This window comes from Ammospiza nelsoni, chromosome 4, assembly GCF_027579445.1.
Source record: "Ammospiza nelsoni isolate bAmmNel1 chromosome 4, bAmmNel1.pri, whole genome shotgun sequence".
In the NCBI taxonomy this organism is placed as follows: domain Eukaryota; kingdom Metazoa; phylum Chordata; class Aves; order Passeriformes; family Passerellidae; genus Ammospiza; species Ammospiza nelsoni.
Window position 1 is genome coordinate 51337080 of NC_080636.1, and position 22195 is coordinate 51359274.

General features: G+C 50.9%; 1 protein-coding gene across 1 annotated transcript; it reads right to left on the bottom strand.

The window, feature by feature from the left end:
• Positions 1-14360: 14360 nt before the first annotated feature.
• On the bottom strand, positions 14361-22148 carry EREG (epiregulin). Its single transcript, XM_059470860.1, has 5 exons — positions 22032-22148; positions 16584-16667; positions 16314-16437; positions 15603-15749; positions 14361-14770 (listed from the first exon to the last, which is right to left on the bottom strand). Exons 1-5 carry the CDS (start codon positions 22075-22077, stop codon positions 14710-14712), a joined length of 462 nt encoding a protein of 153 aa, XP_059326843.1. The 5' UTR covers positions 22078-22148; the 3' UTR covers positions 14361-14709.
• Between the last annotated feature and the right edge of the window lie 47 nt (positions 22149-22195).

A 22195-nucleotide genomic window follows, 5' to 3' on the forward strand; every position in this document is an offset into this window, starting at 1 on the left:
AGGAGCCGCCTGCCGCCGCCGTCCACTTTATGGGCGCCTGGAGCTGGGGGCGCGGACGTGAGCGACGTAAGAGGGGCGGGGCCGAGCGGGGCGGGATCGTGGAATCCCAGAATCACAGAATGACGGAGTCCCAGAGCGATAGAAGCATACAATCTCCCAATGCTTTTTCGTTGCAAGGGACATTGAGTACCACCTCGTTCCACCCCCTGCCATGGACAAGGGGATCTTCTAAAAGACCATGTTGCTCCAAGCCCCGTCCAACCAGCCTGGCCTGGAACACCTCTAGGGATCGGGTACCCGCAGCCTCCCTGGGCAACCTGGATCCCGCGAGTCGGGAGCGAGCCGGGTTATTGCGGACACACCTGTCTGCTCCTTGCTGTCCCCGCATCTCCCACAGGAGTGTTTTCCAGCGATAAACCCGGTCATCAACCCCCCCCCCCTTCCCCCCCCTCTCCGCCTAGCTAGCTACGTCTCCCTGAGCGGGGATGAGTAAGGGCTGAGTAAGCGGTGGCACCCACCGGGCAGGGACAAATGTGCTCCTCGGGGGCACTGCGACTCACGGCTGCCTCGGAGAGCTCCCTGGAGGGCACCTCCTCATGGCCACCTCTCCGGGCTGTTGTAGCACCTGCTGAAGAATCCCAGAATTATCAAGGTTGGAAGACACCTGTAAGACCACCGAGTCCAACCTCAATGCAGCACTGCCACTGTAACCCCTAAAACCCTGAACCACATTGCCCAGCACCAGATCCAGATGCGTCTTGAACACCTCCAGGGATGGTGAGTCCACCATATCCCTGGGCAACCTATCCCAGTGCCTGAGCACCCAAACAGCAAAAAAACATTTTTCTAGTATCTAATCCGAATCTCCCTTGTCTCCTCTTAAGGCCATTTCCTCTCGTACTCTCACTGCAGGCACAGCAGAAGAGACTGGGTGCTCCACATCACTACGACCTCCTTTCAGGTAGTTGTAGCGGGAGCTGCTGCTTTGAGAGGAGAAGAACTGGGACAGCATGAGAACCCAGAGAAGCCCAGAGGGTCGAGGATGAAGGGAGTGGTGTCCCCCTGCTCCGGTCCCACAGCACAGCAAGCTAGGAGGGCAGCTGGTGGCAATGCTCCACTGGGAAAGGAGGATTTGGACTTTTAACTGAAAGAGGACAGCATGTTACTCACGGCTCAGGAAGCTGATGGAGCCTTTGCTCAAGGTGGCAGGGGTCAAAGTGGTTCAGTCACTGAACCTTTTCCCTTCTTCGATGGGCACACATGATATGTGGCTCCTGGTGTTTTTGCCATGTCATGCCAATCCTGAGAAGCAATGCGCAAGAGGTCTGGAAAAGAAGATGCTGAATCAGTCACTCAGATGTTATGCTGACACAGATAGCTCCAGCAAACCTTTGACAGCCCTTTTGTGCAATTGAAACTGTCTGAAACAGTGAGCAGGAGCTGACAGCTTTACTTCTGGGGGTTTTGTCATGTTTCCCCTTCGCTGCCTGTCCTCAGAGGGACAGCAGAGAAAAGACAAATCCCACTCATTACTGCAACCCCATGTCAGAGAGCTCTGCAGGCAGTCAACAAGCAGGTCCTGGGCTATTTGGGGGACAGCCAGGGGCTTCAGAGGGCTCCTCCTTTCCCCCTTGGACTGGAGTTCCCTTCCTGCAAGACCTCCGTAAGTCTCAGTGCCTGGAGTTCACTCTGTGATCTTTTGCATGTGAGGGGAGTTTCTCCAGAGGCAGAGACTTTGAGGTTTGGAGTTTCTTCTGATGAAACATGGGGTTGGTGATTTGAGAATGGCAAAAGAAAGGTTTGTCAGCCAGGAATCCTCCCTCCTGCTCTGCTCAAGGCTGGCTTCCTCAGCCAGGCACCACAGCTCCCCCCACAAATTTTTCTTTTCTTCAGCTGTTAAAACAAAATATTTCTCCCATTTTTTTTAAATCAGAGGTTCACTGGAAACATTTAAATAATTTTTTTAAGTCCAGTCTGAGAAATATACTGAGCACTGAACACTCCTGCCCCGTTTGCTGCACTTGGCAAATTGCTGAGCAATTGGAGGAGGCTTAGTGGGGAGGGGGGGGAAAGGTTGCACGTCCCATCCCAAGTGCAATTGCCCGTGTTACCTGCTCTGTTTAGAGACCAAACACTGCATATCCAGCAGCTGACTCACCATGTTCTCTCTCTTCTCCAGTCTCCAGCTGATAGCTCTATCTCACTGACGGCCAGCAGCCAGGAATTTGGCTTGCCATGATTTGAATTGGTCATTTCATCAGCTTCCTCCTGCTAGTCCTCCCTGTGACCTTGAAGAAGAAGGGGCGGCCTGGCATCAACCAGCACAACTCCTCAGAGTCCAGAAAGTGCAGCAAGATGGTGATGGGCACCCAGTTACTCATGGAGAGGTTCTGGTAGGGACATCAGGGGAGCACTTCCCAAATGGCAGCTGCCTGGCCAAGCCCTGCTTGGCTGTTTCTTGGAGAGAACATCCTCCAGAGCCACACATTTCAGGACATTCTGGATGGGATCTGCCACAAGCCCCAGCTTTTCTGTGTGCTGTGAGGAAAAAGGCACTAAGCCTGGCCACTGCTCTCTTCCAGGGCTGGAAGGACATTTGGATTCTGTCCCCAGGATGAACTTCCAGAAGGTATCGCCAGGCATGGTGCAAGGAGGAGAAGCCTTAAGGGGGCTGCAGTGGGCAAGCCCCCTGGGCTGCCCCACTGCAGCAGGGCCTGGGGCTGAGTTGCTGGGGCTGCAAGGGCAGGGCTCCCCTTTGGGAAGGCGCTGGTTTCCTGTGGATGCAGAGTGCCACCTACTGAGCCACCGCTCGCTCCCGGCAGCACCAGGGGTTCTCTGGCAGGACACCCAGGCTGGAGCTGCTGCTCAGAGAGTCCTTGCCCTGGCTGTTCCATGGGGCTCGTCCCAGGGGACAGAGAGCTGCCCCAAAGGCTGGTGAGCCCCAGTGGGTTCAGCTTACAGATGAGCAGGGAATCTATGCAAGGGGCTGCATGTTCAGCACAGTTCTTGGCACCTGCCCTGAGCCAGACCTGGTTTTCCATAGGCTGGCAGTGAAGGGAGACAAGATGGGCTCAGGAGCCTGGCCAGTCCTCCCTGGGCCTTGACAATCATTTTGAAGACTTTCAGCACTGATTGGGCTCAGACAGCACCTGGCAGCACCCAGTGCAGGTGACATTGGTGGTGACATCTCTTTGTCCCTCGGATCCCTGTCCTTGTTTGTGGAACAGGGGGTGCCAGCACACAGCCATCACTTCCCAGCTGTGCCATGATAATCCAGGGCATAGGCATGGGCTTGTGGAGGAGCAGTGCCGCCCATGCTGACAGCTGCTGGGCCTTGTCCTTGGCATATCATTGCTTCCAGGAGAGTCTGAGTGCCTGCTGGGATCTTATTCACTCTCTTTACTTTTGATAAAACCCCTGAGAAATGCGTGAAGGGAAAGGGAGTACCTGAAATACCATCCCATTAATGTTCTTCACTGACATCAAATGTTTATTTTGCAGGGGTGGGCAGAGCTGACTTGGTATTTGAACATGAGTTATCCTTTCTCATCCATCCAGCTGAGAACAGGTGGAAAAGGGTAATGACTCAAACCAGAGTGGTGTCTGTCTGGGAAGCTCACCAGACTTTCACTTCACTTGTGAGCTGCAGACACCACTATCTGCTGCTATCAGCAGCTCCCTCACAGGCAGGGAGGGAGCTTTGAAGTGAGGCATGTGTGACTCCGGCTCCTGCTGATGTAAATCAAGATTGCTCTAATAAAGAGCATGCAAGTGCATAGCCAGGGTGTTGGGGAGGAAGGGAGGGAAAGGCCTGGATATTGCCTTTCTGGATATTGGTGGAGTTTGTTGACCTCTGAGACATGCAGGCGTTGAGGTGGCTGTGCCTCCCTGCCGAGAAAGCTCTCAGCAAAGAATCCTATTCCTAAGATGGTGACTTCTCCCTGTGCTCCCCTCCTTCCCTGGAGACCTGACTGAAGCAGGGGTTGCAAAACATGTCCAGAAAGGGGAGAATTTATGCACTGTTCTCCCAGGAAAGTCTGCCCAGTGCTCTGTATTTTCCTTCACATTTGAGCATGTCTTTTGGAGCATGTCTAAGAAGAAAAAACAAAAAGAACAGAATCTGCTGGCCCTATGAAGACAAGATTTTGTGGAATTTTCTGTCACTTATATTAATACAAATGGAAAAATGGTGCCTTTTTCAGGTCCCTCCTGAAAATCAGGCAGACAACATCAACTCCAGGGACCCAGAGCACCCCTGCTTAATCTGATGAAACACGCAGCAGTGCTAAGGAGTGTGATGCTACCAAATGACAGCAGTGGGGCTTTACACTTGCTTTCCACAGGCTTTCCTGAAAGGCAGGCAGTGGGGAGCACAGCCTGATCATTTGCAAAATGCCCTGTGCCATGCTGTGGCTGCAGTCACTGCCTCTCACTGGCACTAGGCAGAGTTCAGCAGGACATGCCCAGCGTGGTTTTGCTTCAGGGGTGCTGCAAGCCTGCCCAGGACAGCCATCCCGATGCCTGCTAGGAAGATTTTTGGGAAGTTGTCTGCTGTTAGCACACTGTCCTGGGCTTCAGCTGCTGTTTTTCACACAGTGTGCACTGAACAGCTCTCCTTTGACCAAACACATCCTCCAGCACTCACCCACTCGTTTTTGTGCAATAGCTCAGCCTGTAAATGCTTGGGGGCACATCCTGACCCCAGCAGTAATTTTAAGGGCCTGAAGCCGGGACATGGATGAGGCAATACTGGATTTACACTAGAATGGGGAGCTGCCCCTCAGCTAGCAATCTTCTTCTCTAAAATACCACATCCTGCCATGCTGCACTGAAAATTGCTGCCCTTCCTTCTATTTCCCTGAGGCAATTGGCAGGATTGTCCCAGGACTCTCTGAAGAGGGCAGGCTCGTGGCTATCCCCACATGCAGCCCAAGCCAGGCTCCCCAGTGGTACCCCAGGGCAAAGCCACCCTGCTGGCACCCCTGGACAGAAGGGGCAAGGTGCTTTAGATAGGAATCTCTAAGGACACAGAGGCTCAGCTGCTGTGGCCAGTGCCTACACGCATTTACCTGACAACATTACTGTAGCCCTTCACCTTCAGAATGATAGTGCTCCACCTGCAGTGCACATTATTGTACATATTCAGCTTACCACACCATTGTTAGATGAGGAAAATCATCCAGTCATGTCTCTAACATCTCCACACTGCAGCACAGAACAGTGCCTGGCAGAGGAGAGCACCCAGCTCAGCACCTCCCAAAGGTGCATGGAACCACTGGATCACTCTGCACGGGCTCAAGAGGTCCCCATTCTAAAAAGAAGAGAAAAATGTGTTAAAATGTGAAGCGTGTTCAAGGTAGCAGAAGCTGTGTGACAACTGTTCATTGAGTTGGGAGATCTCCCAGCTCAATCCCAGGATGCACTGACTTGGAGACCAAGTGTAGTTATGTGGGCAGGGTGGCTGCTTGAAAAATGATGCCTATACTTGGGAAAATAGAGGTGGTCTGGCCCAGTGTCTTAGAGACTGAGCTGAAAAAGAGTCAGAGCACAAACCTCCAAATTAAGAGAAGCCTCCCCAAAGCAAACTGCCACTGTCTGGTGGTAGAGATGGAGTGGCAACAACCTGGGCCTGCCTTTAAGGGTCTTGGCCGTGGAACTCTGGCTGACTTAAAGCGTGTTGGTGCTGATGGGGGCTGCAGCAGGGATTCTGACTGAGTTTGTTATGTCCCTTTCCTCACCTTGGGGTATGAAGTCACCTGGGAGATGTCTATCACAGCTCATTTGAGAGCACAGACCCTGTGAGCAAATTATAGAGTACTGCCTGTTTTGGGGAATGCAACCCCACGTAAGGACTGGGAGCACATGACAGAGGCTGTGATGTTTTCCCCCTGCATTGCACATTATTTCCAGTTATGTCCAGAGCAGCAGAGAAATAAAGGACATGTGAGGATTGTTTGGGAATTTTCTCCTGGAAGTGCAGCTTCAGTCTTAGCCTTTTTGCTTTGAGATCTTCCTAGTGCCTTCCCACTGGGTGCATCAGGTGGTGACTTTTCTTCACCTATTTGAAGTCATTTGGTATGTGGAGAAAGAATGAATCACAGGAGAAGCCTACAGCAATTAGCAACTCCTTTCCTCTCACCTTTGCCATAGCTAAGTTTTTTCCCTAGCACAAAGGCCAGGCAAGGCTTCCTACGCACAACAAGGATTACGTAGATCACTCTGGATTTTGATTTTTTTCACAGGCCATGAGCAAGCAAAGAAGCTCAGGAGAACACTCCATTTCACAGGCATGTTAGTTATGCTCCCTTGGAAATCCCATTGTTTGCTGGTGGTGCCTGCGTTTGCCAGTGCTGTGCCCTCATGACTCCAGCTGCCTTGAACCGTGCCAGGGTGCCAGCAGAGGGGCATGAAACTTGGCAAAGGAGAAAGGTGCTGCTGGAATCAGTCAGTCCTGGCAGCTGGAGTGTTCATGGCAGCTCAGTGAGGGCTTTGGAAACTACTTCCCTTTGTCAGCAGAACATGAGCAGGGAGAGCACCTGGTGCCCCCTTTCTCCACGTGTCACCTGATCCCCATGTCGCCCGTGTGTCACGTGTGTCCTGGCAGCGTGGGGCCAGCGTGTTCCCAGGATGGGGCTGCTGAGACACCGCGTGAGTAAGGGCTCATTTGCATAAAGATTGCACACTCATGTTGCCAAGGAGGTTTCCTAGGCACAGGCTCATTTCCTCCTGTAGGTGGGTTTGCCTCCATGCAGGAAAAACCCTATTCTTGAAGGCCTTGGACAGGGCCCAGGTTACACTGGCACGCCATGATGCCATCCTGGCATGTTTGGGTCCGCCCAAGCCCGACTGCAGGAGGCACATTCTGCCCCTCTGGACCAGAGCCCAGGATTTAAAGACAAATTATCTTAACATGCACAAAATAAGCATTGCAGCCAGACAGCCATTTTTCCCTCCCATTAGCAGAGTGGTGGCAAATAAAATAAAACCCCTTAAAAGGAGCTGAACTGAAAAAAATGCATAAGACTGTACGAAAATTCAGAAGTGGTCCTACAGTGACAACATAAGAATCACATTTCAATTATCCTGATCCCTGTGAATGGCAAATTCTTCATTTCATAGGTGTTAGGCACTACATGTGAAGCCACAGAGGAAGTAAACACTTTGGTTTGGAAGAAACTGAGAGGAGGAGAGCTGCTGAGGGCTCTCTTGGCCTTCAAAAAGCAGCCCTATGCTCAATCTTAAAATGCCTCCACAAAAGGGAGGTATGCTGGCTCTGTCCCAGTCCCACTGCCGAGCACAGGGTCCTTATCCTCCCAGCGTGCCTGTGCCCATAGCCCTGGGGGTATCCCTGCAGCCCTTCCTCAGAAGCCAGTGCAGGCTCCCAGAGGTTTTTCAGCCTGAAGGACTGTGCCTGTGGGCTGTACCCACCTCACTGCTGCTGTGCTCTGTGGCACTGCCAGACTGGCTGGTTCCCACCAGGCCATCCCAGACCTCTGGTGTGGCAAGTGGGACACAAAGGCAGCTTCTCCTCAGCTCCTGACCTCTGCTCCATGCTGTGCCAGGGGCAGAAACCTGCAAAGGAGACAGACAGACAAAGCATCAGAGAGGGGAGGCCAGGGGCCAGCCTTCTCTGAGCTGGGTCAAAGCCCATGCCAGGAGAGACACAAGATGCATTTCCTTGCCAGGAGAGACACAAGCTGCATTTCCTTGCCACCACAACTGCCAGACGAGCACTGTGGCAGTCAGAGATCCAGGTGTCCGTCGGTGGGCTCAGTGTGTCAAGGCTGGCTGAGCTCACTGCCCAAACCCTGGCAGGGCATGGTGGTGACTCTGCATTCTCAGACCGTGAGCCTGAGCAGCTTCTTTGGAAGGTGATGAATTTGCAGGAAGGGCAGCTGTGGGGTGAATAAAATCCATCACAGACCTCGGCATGGCTTCCAGCCTCTGCCAAAGGCAGGCTGAGCTCAGGACTCCTGCAGAAGTCAGGGATGAGGCTGACAAATGCTCTCGGTGGCTGCACAGCTCTGAGACAGCTGATGCTCACCTTTGCTTTGCAAAGATAGGGACACTTTGCCAAAAATGTCAGGAAACTGAGACTTGCATTAGTGCTTAATCACTCCAGGTACAGGTGACAACTTTCCAAAGAAACTCTGCATTTAAGACCAGGACTGACCAAGGCCATGCATGTGCCCCTTTGGGAAGTGTGGTTTTCCAGCTTCCATTTCTAATCCAAAACCCATTATGCTAGAAATATTATTATTTTATCCATGTTGGGGGTGGAGGTGCTCCAAATTTTGCATTAAGAAAATGCAAATGATTTCCACCATAATTTCCCTTATTTCCACCCTTTTGTGGATGCACACAAAAATATCAGTATTCCTAATCTCAGAACGTTCTCTGCCTTTTTTAGGATGAAAATAAACCACTGCTTTTCTCCAGGAAATTTCCCAGCTTACTCTCCCATGGCCTGCCATAAAACAAGGCAGGGAGGCTGTGCCCCCACCTTCCTCCGTCCCGATGCCCGAGCCCCACGGCGGCCAGCAAGGGATGACGCTCCCGCCAAGAGCTGGGGATCAGGGAGTGTAATCTTCCAGGTGGCCACTAGATGGGAACGAAAGCAGCGCTAGGAACGCCACAGGACGCCGAACCTGTCAGGAACACCAGCGGATAGACAGATTTTTTTCCTCGTCTGTTTGATACGAATTCACTGAAACAAAACAACCTGGCCGAGTTGGGAAAAACCAAGTTTTGACCGGTGATGAAGCAGCTGGAATGAAATACCCAAGCTCAGTTATCACAGCAGAAAGGAAATCTAAATCAATAGGTGAATGTGCTGGGAGAAGAAACAACCCTGAAACTGATTACTAGATTGATTTCTGATATTTGCCCTTCCCCCTTTAAATGGTCCACTCCTCCTGCTGAGCATTCCCAGGGGCTGGAGGAGCTGACCCCCAGTGAGCTCCATGTGTCTGGGAGGTCACAGGTGCTCTGATTTTGTGATGTACTGAGTCCTGGTTCCTCCAGACTTGGCTTCTATATCCTTTTTGCTGTCAAAACCCTCACCATCCTTTCTTGCTCTCACTGCAACTCTATTCTCTGATTTTCTGTCCTCTTATTACAACTCCTCATTCAGGTTTCCATTGTCCCCCTCTCAGCAGTGATCTGAAGGCTTATTCCCCTGTTGTTGTGTGAATCTGGATATCCACTCCCATCAGCCAGTTTTCTTTCCTAAATTAGCCTCCATTTCCCTGTACCGCACAAATGCCAGCAGCTCTGGGAGAGGCAACTGAACTGATGTCTCTTCCTCTTCATGTGGCTTTTCGAACTTCCTCAGCTTCCCATTATAATGAAGGCCATCAATAACAAGCCCAACAAACCAGACCAGAAAGAGCCACTGTCACAGGACCATTGGGAACAAATATCCATGGACAAACGGGGGTTCCAAATTCTGCCTGGTGTCTGTTCACTACCGTATCTCATTTCCTAAATTCTAGCTGAATTTTCAAGAGGCTGAAGCCCTCTGGTGACAGGGTCAGAAGGATCAGACTAGCAGCCATCAGGGTAGGGCACAGAGATTTCTCAATATTTTTTGATCAGCTTTCTTAATCTCCAAGTTTGCTGGGAAATCTTTTAATCATATAGGATGGGATTATATCATGGGAGTGTTGGGGTAATTTAGGTTTGGCACTGGCTTTATTAAAATAATGATGTCTATTTGTGCAAGACTAAAGTTCTACATTTACTGATGAAACACCTTCCATCTATCCTTCCTTACGTCCGTCCTTTCTTCCCTTCTCCCATCCGTTCATTGGTCTATCCACCCATCCTTTCTTCAGTGCAGACACAAAGGATGACTGCCACTGACCCGGGTCAGATATGCGATGAGTACATGACCCGTGAGTCTTCCCAGCCCACTTAAGCTCCTCTCTCCTCCCTGAGCCCCATCCCTGCCCTTCTCACGAGCAGCCCCGGGACGAGGTGCCAGATGCGCTGTGCAATCCCAGGCTTGCCTCAGCGAGGGCAAGGACCATTTGTCCGAGCGCCCCCCGCCTGTGTGATGTAAGCGGGACACTCAGCGAGGCTTCCTGAGCTCCGCGGCTGACGCACTCCCAGGAGAGCCGCTGCGGGATTGCCCAAGCCGGCAGGCACGCCAGGGCAGCAGCCTTGGAGGCAGCAGGCTCGGCTCTGGAGCTGAGCACAGCTCTGCCCCGTGGGCTGCAGCTGCACAGAGCCCTGCAGGGGGGCTTTGGAACGCTCGAGCAGCCAGAGACACCGTGCCAATGGCAGTTCCACCTCTGGTGCCTCGGCACGGCACAGGCACTGCAAGCGTTTGTCCCTCAAGAAGTGATGAGGTGGTGGGCGGCTTACGTTGCTGTGAGGACTCACACTCTGATCTCTGCAGTTCTGTGGTTGGTGGCTGCTTTTGGAAAGGTCTTTCCTCTAATGCTCTCTTAAAACAAGTCAGCCATGTGGTGACCAGGGGAAGCAACACCAGTGACATCTGCACAAAGCCAGAGCATTTTGGAGGGTTTACAGTGAGCCTTCACACGAGCACAATCCTTCCACAGGACACCAGGAAGGAGTTGCTGCTGTTGCTTTCTAGGTCAGACAGCCCCAGGCCTGAAAACAAGCATCAGCTGGCATTTGCCTGAATCCCAAGAGGCTGGAATGAGTTTCAGATAAAACATACAGTCTTGTGGGCAGGAATCCCAGGGCAGGGTTACAAAGAGGGCAAATCTGGGATGAGACAGGTTTGAAAAGGATGGGAGATGTCAAATGGAGCCCCCCTGCAGCTATGGGAGCTGTGGTTGCTCAGTCTTCCAGAGAGCTGCCAGAACAAATGTCCTGGGCAGAAACCCTGCACAGTGACTTGCTGGTGACCCTGAGGACAGGCTGATGGCCACCTGTCACCCACCTGTGTGATGATAGGTCATCAGCTGGGTTTCTCCAGCACCAGCCTCTAGTCCCTTTCCACCCTCCCACACTCCCTGTGCTGTGAATTAGTTTGTCACAGGCAGGGAAAAACTGGCCTGGCCTGTAATACTCATGCAGCAGGCAAAGCCATTGTGTCAGGAAGGCTTTGGCAGGGCCACCCGGGAGACACACCACGGGTGCTCTCACTGCAGGAAAGAGGCAGCCAAAGGTGACTCTGACAGTGGGTGGTGCAGGTGAGGAAGAGCTGCACCAGAGGGACAGAGGTGGTGCCAGCAGAAACCATGGAAAGAATGAGGGAGGTTCATTCTCAGAGGCAAATTATTTGGGGTGTGTCCCCAGGACCCGGCTGTGTGGTTGCTGGACCGGCAATCTCCGTCCAGCCAGCACAAGCTGTTGAGGTGGCAAGCAGGTATGTGGCCCTAAGTTCTGCAGTTTCTCAATCATGTGCAGGAGTGAGAAAAACACAGGTACTGGAAGGGCTGCTAGGGGCTGGGAGTCGGATGAACAATAGGATAGGTGGAGAAAGCCCAAGCCAGATCAGGACAGTCAGCTGAAAGTCATGACAGATAAAAAACTCCAAACAAATCCTACACAGGCCTGAAATTAACCGAAAGGTTGGTGGTTCGAGCCCACCCAGCCACTTGTCGGTTCGAGCCACTTGTCGAGCCACTTGTCGGTTTCTCGGCTGTTTAAATAACCTGGAAAGGCCCGGGGTGGCCTTGGACAGCCCGTGCTTCAAAGGACGAGAAGAGGCTTCAGGTTTTTTTTTCTCGGTCTCGGTGTTTATTAGTTGTTTATCTAAAAGATTTTCTCTCGGCCCAACAGAGATCTGCACAGCAGCCAGCCATGAGCACACTGCGAGCCCCCGGGGCGGTCACCTATCTTTATACTCAAAATTACGTATACAATATTTATCAATTTTCCCCAATACCTTTTACCCTTATTAACCAGTGCACTTTTAGTAATAACCAATCCCAAAGTGCCAACATCACCACAGAAGATGGAGGCCAAGAAGAAGAAGAAGAAGGACAGGACACGCCCCAATTCCTCCATCTTACTTCTTTAGACCCCCCTGTACAGAAATCCTAAACCCTGTGTCTTACACTCTAATTAACTTATCCCTTCACCATTTACCCCAGTGAAATCCTCCCATCCTCATACAGGTGTCGTCTCCCGTGTAGGATCAGAGTCCAGCCACCAGACACTTCTGTCAATATTCCAGGACTCCCGAGCCCCCCAAGGGTGGTCTCGGTCACTCTGCACATCAGTCCTGAGGTGATGAGATCCCACATCACTGCTCCTGTTAGATGTGTCTGACGAAAGTATAGGGCACAATAAATGCCAGGCTGCTGCTGTTACTGCACTTGTAACCTTCTGCAAGAGCAGCAAGGGGTGTGTGGGTTTGAGAAAGATTGATTTGCAGCTCCAGGGGCTGCTCAGGTCCCCTTCTGGGATTCTCCTGCCAAGTGGAGCAGAGGAGCAAAAAGGTCAGTGTTTGGGGGCCAGGCCTCTGGGCTGAGCCTCTCCAGGAGTCCAGGAAAAGTTTCTGGAGGATCAACAGGGACAGGCCAGAGTAGTTCACAGGCAGGCAGGGAAGCCTCAAGGGGAAAGGATGTGTCACCACATATCCTAACTGGGTCACAGCAAGAATGGAAGGAGGCTCCAAGAATCGATTTTTGCCGCATCTTCCCACTGGGAAAGGCTGTGTAACAACGAGGCTGTGGCCGGGATTGCCATTAGCTGTCACCAGTTAGGCAGTAGAACAGGTTCCTGTGTCACAACTGGATTACAGGAGAAGGAGAGAGGAAGTGAAAAGCTGAAGGGCAGCTAATGAGGGCCCTGTGAGTTAACCCAGTTAACCGGGAATGACCAACAATCCTCTTCTAGTTCAATGCTGAGGGTCTAGAAGGAGCAGGGAAAACTTTGCACAAACCAAACTCATCTTAACCACTGACTGACCTGGACTGGGCTGGGCCAAGACAGCCCTGTAGCACCACCAACAATGAGCACTTAGGTCACCTCAGGAGGTGGCAGAAGGTAGCCACAGGCTACCTGCACAGACCCAGCAGGGCGAGCATAATCCCTACAGGATAACCCACTGTTGCATAAACCAAGGGATCACCCATCTCACACCCACCAAAACAGCCTGCCCGGATGTCTGGCAGTGACCAGGAATGATGTAAAGGTTGGGCTTTTTCTCACATCTTCTGAAAGTGTGAGAAGGGATGGGATTAGCAGGGATGATTCAGGTGCTGCAAGAATCCTTCCTGTTCACAGAGAGCCAACACCTAGGGTTCTTCAGCTAAACCTCAGCAGGCTACTTGATTACTGTTTTAGGCCAACAAAATATTTATGGCCAAACTCAAAAATTTTCCTTGCCCTGCTCCAAGCTGTACAATGGATGCTGTGGCAGAAACTCTATGGAGAGGACTTATGCTGGTTCCAAAGCAGGTGTCCTGCTGTAGCTACACTCACACCCTGAGCTGCCACATGTTCATGTGCTCAGCTACAGAGGCTTATCAGCTTGTGCTACTGTGCTACTCATCAGGCTTGTGCCTCCCTGCTGAAATCCAAAATGCAGACAGCACACCCTTCCTGAGGGTATGGATGAGACAAGATCCCTGCTGCTGTCATGCAGTCCATGTTGGATATGCTGCACTAGGAGCTGTCCTCTGAGACTTCCTACAGCTGTGCCAGTTAAAACTATCCATTGGAACTAAGGTGAATTGACACAATCATTAATAGCACTGTGGTTTCTCTCTCCAAGAATAACTGCTGAGGCCTCTAAGACACTGCTCAGTCAAGCCACGCTGGGTTTCACTCTGACATCACAGGGTCCAAGCATTAATCCAGCATTGCCAAACCCACCAAATAACCCATCTCCCCAGGAGCCACATCACTGTGTCTGTTAAACCTCTCCAGGGATGGGGCCTCCACCACTGCCCTGTGCAGTCTCTGCCAGGACTGGACAGCTCTTAGAGAGAAGAAATTTACCCCAATATCCAATCACTACCTCCCCAGGCAGAGCTTGGAGAGGTACTGATTGGATATTGGGGTAAATCAGTACCTCCCCAGGCCATTTTCTTTTGTCCTGTCCCTGTTCCCTGGAAACAGATCCCCTGACCCACCCCTGCTGCCAGGGAGTTGTGGAGAGATGGAAGGTTCCCTCCAGAGCCTCCTTTTCTCCAGGCTTAGCTCCCCCAGCTCCTTCAGCTGCTCTTCCCCAGAAGTGTGCTCCAGACCCTTCCCCACCTCCCTTCCCTGGATATGCTCCAGGCTCTCAATATCCTTCCTTTCATGAGGATTTGTTGATGAAGATACGGAACAGGACCGGTCCCAGGACTGAGCCCTGGGGAACATGCCCAGCAAGGGTCAGCCAGCTAGAAGTAACTCCATCCACCACCACTCGCTGGAATCAGCAGACATTTTGGCTTTGTCTAGAAGTTTTATTTCAAGGAATACAATTGTTTTGAGTATATTCACAAGAATAAATATAAAATTCTTCTCTCCAGAGCAAGAAGATGAGTTTTTATAAAAATATATCTCTATCCCAAAGAACCACCTAGGTGGGATTCCCTTTAGGAAATATTTAATAAAAAAATAAAACACTGAACATAAAATGCTTGACCTATGCTTATTGAATCATCAAACAATTGAAATTTTTTAAAGGTTATAAATATTGTAAATATTATTAACAAAAATAACATTTAAATAGACGTGTAGGTGGTGAGTCCATCCAGATGAACTGAACACTGCAGGAAGCCACAGCTTCTCCTATAGGGCACCAACTTCCTTGTATTCACTGGCGTTTGTCTGTCTCCTCTTGCTGCGGTACCTGGAGTAGAAGACAGAAATGTCAGTTCTGGAAAGCCAGTTGCTTTTGGGGAGTGATGGGGAGTAGGGGCAAAGGAAAAAAGCTGTACCAGCTCCTCACATTTGTTTAAAATCTCTAGCAGCTGGGCTCTCTCTGTCTGTGCTCATTTCCAGGTCTGACTTCACTTAAATGCAGTCTCCTTTCTCAACTCTTCACTGACAATTCCGCATCTGCATTAAAGTCTTCCTGCTGGTACTAGGCTTGTCTTTGAGAAATCCTGCTGGTTACCATCTAGCTGCCTACCAGATCTGGGAAGCTGAGCTCTCCTTCTGGACTTGTTCCATCTCCTCAGCTCTCTGACAAATGCTTACCATTAGTTTTTAGGCTGGAGAAGGATTCTTGCTGCTTTGGATCTGTTCATGGAGAAGAGTATTGTCCCCCATAGTAAAGCTGATAAGATAGTGCTCATGATGTCACACTCACAATAACCTACCAGATCAACAAATCAGCTAATAGAAATTCAACTGCTCTTCTGCCCCTGATGTCTGAGGGAATGGCATTACCAATGAAAGAACTAGAATTTCCCTACTCCCTGTCTGCTCTCTCCTTGAGCTCAACACACTCTCTAAGCCAGATAGGAACCAGCCTACAGAGCCCCAGAGTGAGGGTGAACAGGCACTGGGAGTGCTGCTGCCTGGCCTGCAGCCTGGCCTGTGCCACACTGCCAGCACGCTGCCTGCCCTGAGCGCAACTGCCCAGAGAGTGAGCTGCTCCAGGCTACACGGGGGGCTCAGAGGATGCCTGCCACCCCCAGCTAGCCAGCCTCCTGAGCCACCAGGAGCACGAGTCTCACCTTCTGCAGACGTAGTAGGCGGCGAGGGAGAGGGCACCGAGGAAGAGCAGGACCACGATGACGGTCAGCGCCACGTACTCCTTGCTGAGGGGCTGCCGCACCAGCTCCGAGTGCACACAGCGCACCCCTGAGAAACCCACGTCACACCTGAGGGGACAGAGGCATAGTCACACATGTGGCACAGGAGTTACACCTCAGCAGCTCACAGAGCATCCCAGGTTGCTGGCCAGCTGTTTCCTCAGGGACCAAACACTTAAACTGATGTAACTCAAGGCCACGTGGCCCTAGAGACGACTGCAAATTGTTCAGGTAAATGAGCAATACCCCTAAAAATGCCTAAAGCATCTTTATTTCATAGGTTGGATCAAAGGAGAGACCTTGGTGCTGTGCCTGAGCTCTGGATCTCATACTAGTATAAATACAAATGGACAGGGAAGCACATCAGAAAGAATGTCCCAAGTCTAAGCTGGGTTGGTCACTAATTTCAGGTGTCTGAGACTCTCACAGAGATCACTGGAGGCAGCACATGTGCTTAACACTGCTTTAAATGCAGCTGAGCATTACAGACGTGGTGCTCCTCTTCACTTTCTTGTGAGCATTTAATACTTGGCTGGATTGCTGTTTCAGCTAAGTGTCAATGGCAGCCAGAGCAAAGTCCACCTCAAAGCCCACCCCAGGGAGACCTGCAGGATGAGTGGGGCCTGTCCATACCTGCAGTAGTGCTCATCCAAGTCCATGATGTACACACACTGCCCATGGAAGCAGTAGTCCTTCATTTCAGGCTTGCATCTTGTTATCCCAACTTGGGCCACACGTGGGCTGTTCTCTGTCTGGACTGCAAAGATATTTCGTTAGCGCCTCAGGATGTGGGCAATGCTGCTCAGAGAAAAATGACTCCCAAGGGCACCTCAGTGAGGCTGCCAGCCCAAGGAAGATGGGAACCAAAGGCCTGGTATTTACACAGAGCTGTGAAGTACTTACTGAGTGCTGTTGTGCAGTTCTCCATTTCACCAGGCCCACATAACGGGATCACTGTTGTGCCCAGGACTGCTTGCAATAGGTAACCTAAAAGACAATAAAAACAACAGTCAAAACTAGATGCATTTTCAGTTAATTGTTTAAGCTGCTGTAGTAATTAATGCAAGAAGAACAGAAGCTTCTCATCATGGTAGGAAAGACCTGTAGTTGAAAGCTGAAAAACTACAGGTCTGAGTGATGTGCTGCCTACATTATATAAAGCAGCCAAAAGAAACATCTCTTAAATGCAAACTTATAAGGCAGAACAAAAAGATTCAACAGAAACCTGGTGTCTGTGACCACCTCTCGCCCACACTGTGAGTGAAATTGGGCAGGAACAGGCTTGGAGAGATTATGGGGAGAGGCAGGAATTAGGCCATTTGATGATTGTGTTAGGTTTCTGACTGGTCTGGCATGCCACCTGTGCAAGGGCAATAGCCAGGCTTCCACAATTAGGCATGACAGTCCAGCACTCATCACAGGAGGAGTCCTTTTGCTGATCAAAATCAAGATATCCTTGACTCACAACAGCCCACAGGAAGAGAATTTCCTAGGAATCTGCAAGTCAGTGCAGCTGGTGACTCAGCACACCAGGTCAGTGCTGAGCCAGGCTCAGCACCCCACCACTGGCTTCAGAGACCACAAACTGCTCCGGGCAGGCTTAACACAAAAGCTGCTCTTTACCAGCAAATAACTTGCTCAGCCCTCTCCTTGCTGAAGACAGCTGAAGGGCTGGACAGTTCCTGCACTGACACTCCTTTGCAAGTTCCTTGCTGAAAGGCCCGCTTGCAAAGCCACTAACATGAGATACCAAACACTCCTCATCTGCCCATGGGCTTGGAGAGGTTACTGACCACTTTATGACCCTGGGCCACTGTTACCTAGCAGAACACCAGAAGAAACAGGCACAGCTTTCAGCTATTCCAGTAGTTAAATAAACATTTGCAAGCAGGATTGGAAAGCCAGCCCAGGTGCCTGTAGTTTTACAGTGAGTCCATGAGGAATAGTGAATGTCTGACCCGGCTGGCCATGAAATCCACCTGGCTAAAACTCCTGCTGTGGTCACAAATTAACCTGCTCATGAACTGCTTAGTCATCAGCCCCATTCCACGGAAGTCTGTAATTTGTGTCTTTGGGCTGTTTGCCTCTATTAACTTGTCAGGTCATGCATGTCTAATGGAGGGAGTGTGCCTCCATAATTTCCCGATCATTCTAATTCAACTCCAGTTATTAGAAAGTGTCATTACATCTCAGGGTTAAATCTAGCAGTGGTAATTTATGGGTTTCCGGCACCTCATCTACTTCTGGGTGATAGGTAGGCTTCCTTTATCCTTCATTCCAGCTACACACCAAAGCAGCAGGAATATCTAAGAGGGATGGGGCTTCTTCCTGTGTTTGCATTTTTAAAAACATCATTCCGCCTTCTTACCTCCCTCTGCAAAGTTAATAAATCAGATTTCCACCAAACTCTAGAAGAAAGAACAAAGCCCAGGTCCCTCAGAGCCAGAGCAACAGTAACAGGTCCATGATGCCAGCACCTATACCAGCTGGAGACTCCTATGCCTACTGGCATGACTCAGCAGGACCTGCCTTTCCCTCCAATGGGGCAGGACATGCAAGTTTACTTTCAGGGTGGGATTTTCTTTTTTTAAGTAGCAGTGTGCTCGGTGTAGATTGCCTCAGCAGCAGCAGTTTAACATTTCTGTGAGGCCCATCTGAGTTGCTAAAACATAAGTTCAAGTGTGTGAAAGGAGAGTCACCAGCTATCAGACAGGCAGCCCAGGGATGTGGGGTCCCAAAAGATGCTGGAAAAAGATTTAGCGAGCCAGTTCTTCTTCCCAGGGACTAGGGGGACATTTGAGGAGTGCTCCATGGACTAAGCTGCTCCCTTGTAAGGGAGGAGCTATGGTACAAGACAGCAGTGTCCGACTAAGGACACATCATGTCACAGAAAGAATTAAGGACAGAAATGAAAAAAAGTCAAGGCTACACCTGCCAGAGGTATCTGAGATACCCACTTGTCAAGCAGATGGATTAAGCCAGCTGAGGATCTCATGCAGCCTACACATTTCTGTCACAGTTTGCTCGCTTCCTTGACCTGGGCATAACCCCAGCATCTGCTTTTTAAGCTGGAGTTCTCAGTTGGAGACTTAGCAGAACCTGGCTTTCATATCTAAGAAAACTCCAACCAAAAGATCCATGGAAGAGACAGGTTAGTTCTCCTCTTGGCTCCAGAAAGGAGCATGGCTTTCCAGTTAAAGGCTACAACTCAGACATCTATGGGGCACAAATTAAAAATAACCTCCTCCTCCAACACTGCCCAAGGGCTTTCCCAGTCCCAGCCATGTGCAGGTGCCTCCTTCACCTGACTGCAGACTCCAGGGCCGGAAAGGCTGGACTGCAGGTGTGGATATTTGCTGACACCCAGCAGTATTTGCTGCTTTTGGGCAAAGTTCTTCCTGTTCTGCACTGCTCTGTTTTGCCCTTTCCCCCATGCACATATTTCCCCTCTGACATCACTGGGAGGATAAGGGATCCGCACACAGCACTGGCAAAGGAGAGCCTTTCCCAGGATATTTATCAGATGATGCATACTAAACACAGCACCTGGGAGAGGTTATATTTTTATTCCTTCACTGTTCATTAAGTAAACACAGGGTACAAGATAAGAGTAATTAGGTGGTGGATTTTCATCTGTGTCTTGCAGTAATGTGAGTGTTACAAGTTGTATTCCTACATCATAATCCCATCCAGCTTCACAGGTATTCCTGCAAGGTTCACACTGACAGCACTCACTGGAACAGGAATAATGCTGCTGCTTACTTGTCCTTCCATGAGGGAAGAAAGGAAAATAAGGGCCAGTGACCAAATGCCTTCACTTCCTGCAACCTCCATCAGAGATTACCTACAAGGCTTAATCATCAGTTTGCCCACTGTGAGCCAGCTGTAGTTTCCAGTGGCAGGATGACTGCTAAGGATGAAGGATGCACAGGCAAGATACACTCAACTGAGGACTGCTCTGTGGAGGATTTACACTTGGGGAACTGTCAAGTTTCTGAGAGCTCAATCATTATTTGAGTTGTCTTTGTCTGTCACTAAGATTGCCAGTCCTGTACTAATTCACCTGAATGGTGCTACCTCCCATTTGGCATCTCTATGGTCTCTCTGCCACAGCAGCAGCACCTATACCCTCCCCATGGGCTGCACTTCCAAAGCAGAGGTGCCCAGGCGACACACACCTGAAAGATCTCAGCCCTTTTTAACTGCAAAGACAGACCAAGCTGCATCCCTACCACTTGATTTTGGACATCCAGGGGATGTCTTAACTGTCTTCTGTCTTCTTAGGGCAAACTAAGCGGGAACATGGAAGCTACCCAGTCTGTCCCACTGGCTTTGTGAGCATCCCTACTACCACTGTTTAATTCCAGAGCCACAGACTCACAGCTGTGGATGTCCAGGATCAGGTCACAGCAGCTCTAAGGCAGCCCTGGAAACACCAGTCTATCATGGGAAGACTGGTGCTCCAAAACTGCTACAGGCCCACAGGATCATCTTCAGCATCATGCCAGGACTTACCCTTGGGCAGAGATAATGCAGTCATGTGCACCCCATCATCCCAGTAGTGCTCCCATCCCTCTGGAGACCTGCACACCACTGATCTTACTCAGGTGCTGCCCCTGTGCCTCAGCCACACTGCTTCCCAACTCCTGCATGGGGGTGAGGTCCCTATGTCACAAAAGCAGCAATCCCTTATGACTTTCAGCCAGACACATCGGCCACTAACACTTGCCCAATCATCAGATGCAGCAGTCTTTATGCTGAGCCAGTTTGCTGAGAGCCAGAAGAATGTGACACAGGAAAACATAAGGACAGCAGGTCCTGGAACTGTCCAGTGAGTCCGAGGTCCAACTCCTGCCTTCCCCTCTGAGTGGGCATTACAGGGAGCACAAGGGGATCAGTGCCGAGGCTCCTGCAACAAGTCCCACAAAAGGCAGGTCCCCAGCTTGTCCCCACCATCACCACATCCACATGTGGCTGGCATAGCACCGTGTCCCCTCAGGAGTGAGAGACATCTCTATCTCACCACTCCCTTGCTGCTGTCTCCAAGCCCACAATAGCCAGGAAATGAACCTGGCAAGGAGACTGTCACTTCAGTAGGGCTTCAGCCATTCAGCAGGGAACCTCCTCCAGTCTGGCATAACACCAGTTCCAGTCTTCCCAGAAGCATCAAGTTCTGCTTACAGTCCTGCCCTGGGAGGGGAAGGCAGTAAAGTGCTCATAGCAGTTGTTATGATGGCACCTAGCTATGACTAACCCATCCCTTACTATTAGATGTTGTGCCTGCCCCGGAAACAAAGAAATTCATATATAGATCCATGAAGACATACCAGTTCCTACCAGTGTCATTTTTGTGCAAAGCACGGCTGACTCACAGACTACAAGACGTTTAGCCTGCTGTCCTGACAAGTGAGATGCTGTGCAGCACCCGCTCCATCAATTGTTATGGAAAGACCCAGCTAAGAGGAAAGACACAAGCTCATACTGCAGTGGGCTCAGAAGGTGAGGAAAACATCTGTCCCAAAAGAGAAGTGTTGAGAACTGAGTTTGTCCATCAACTATGACCTCGAGCCCAACATCCTGAATGCAAGAACATGCTTTGTTATTAAAGCAAGGTGTGAGTGTGCCAGGTCTCAGGACCTGCTGCCCACAGAGCTCAAGTTGCCCAGCAGGGTCAGCTCTCAGCAGTCATCACCTGTCACTGCCAGCACCCCATGAAGGTGTGTGACAAGGATCAGCTCTTGCATCACAGCACACCCAGGCCCCAGGACTCTTGATGCTCTAAGGATACACGTGTTCACTTAAGACTTTCAGGTAGCTTATGTCATACAATGGAGTAACACACTCACAGCGAGGAGGTGGAGAAGTGTCAAGCAGAAGGAGGCCACAACCTGTTTTGTTATGATCAGGAAGTCTCTGCTGCTGTGAGGATTCACCCACTGAACTCACCCAGAGCATGGCCCGGGAGAAGGCAGCAGGACCAGGCTACAAACAGGACAGGTTAAGGTGAAAGGGAAAAGACTGCACTGAGAGCAGAGCTGGTGAGAAGGGAAAGAATGTCCACCTTCACTCAGTCACAGGACACACCTGGGCATCGCATAAGCAACAAAACATCCTGTAAGAACACACCACGAAGTGTGCTGTGTGCTCCACTCCTCAGCTCATACAATCCACCCGGGTACACCTGTCAGCGCCCGGGACTTCATCTCGGAGAGAAACCCATCAGCCTCACCTGAAGGCAACCTGAACGTTATGTTCTGACGCAGATATTCCAGCAGCCAGAGAATGCCCCAGGACGCAGCACCCGATGCCCTCCCAGCCCTTGCCCGCGGGAACGGGGACCTCGCCGCTTACCGAGGAAGAGCAGCAGGCTGCGGGCCCACAGGCAGCCGGCGTCCATCGCCCTCGGTGCCCGGGGAGCAGAGGAGGCGGCAGGAAAGAAGGCGGCAGGAAAGGAGGCGGCGGCGGCAGGAGCGGCGCAGCGGTGTGCAATCGCCCGACCGGCCGGCAGCAGTTTT

Coding starts and splice junctions, on each gene's coding strand:
- EREG (XM_059470860.1), bottom strand. CDS start 22,077: ATGGACGCCGGCTGCCTGTGGGCCCGCAGCCTGCTGCTCTTCCTCG. Junction 16,668..22,031: donor CAGCCTGCTGCTCTTCCTCG/GTAAGCGGCGAG, acceptor ATTGTCTTTTAG/GTTACCTATTGCAAGCAGTC. Junction 16,438..16,583: donor GAACTGCACAACAGCACTCA/GTAAGTACTTCA, acceptor ATATCTTTGCAG/TCCAGACAGAGAACAGCCCA.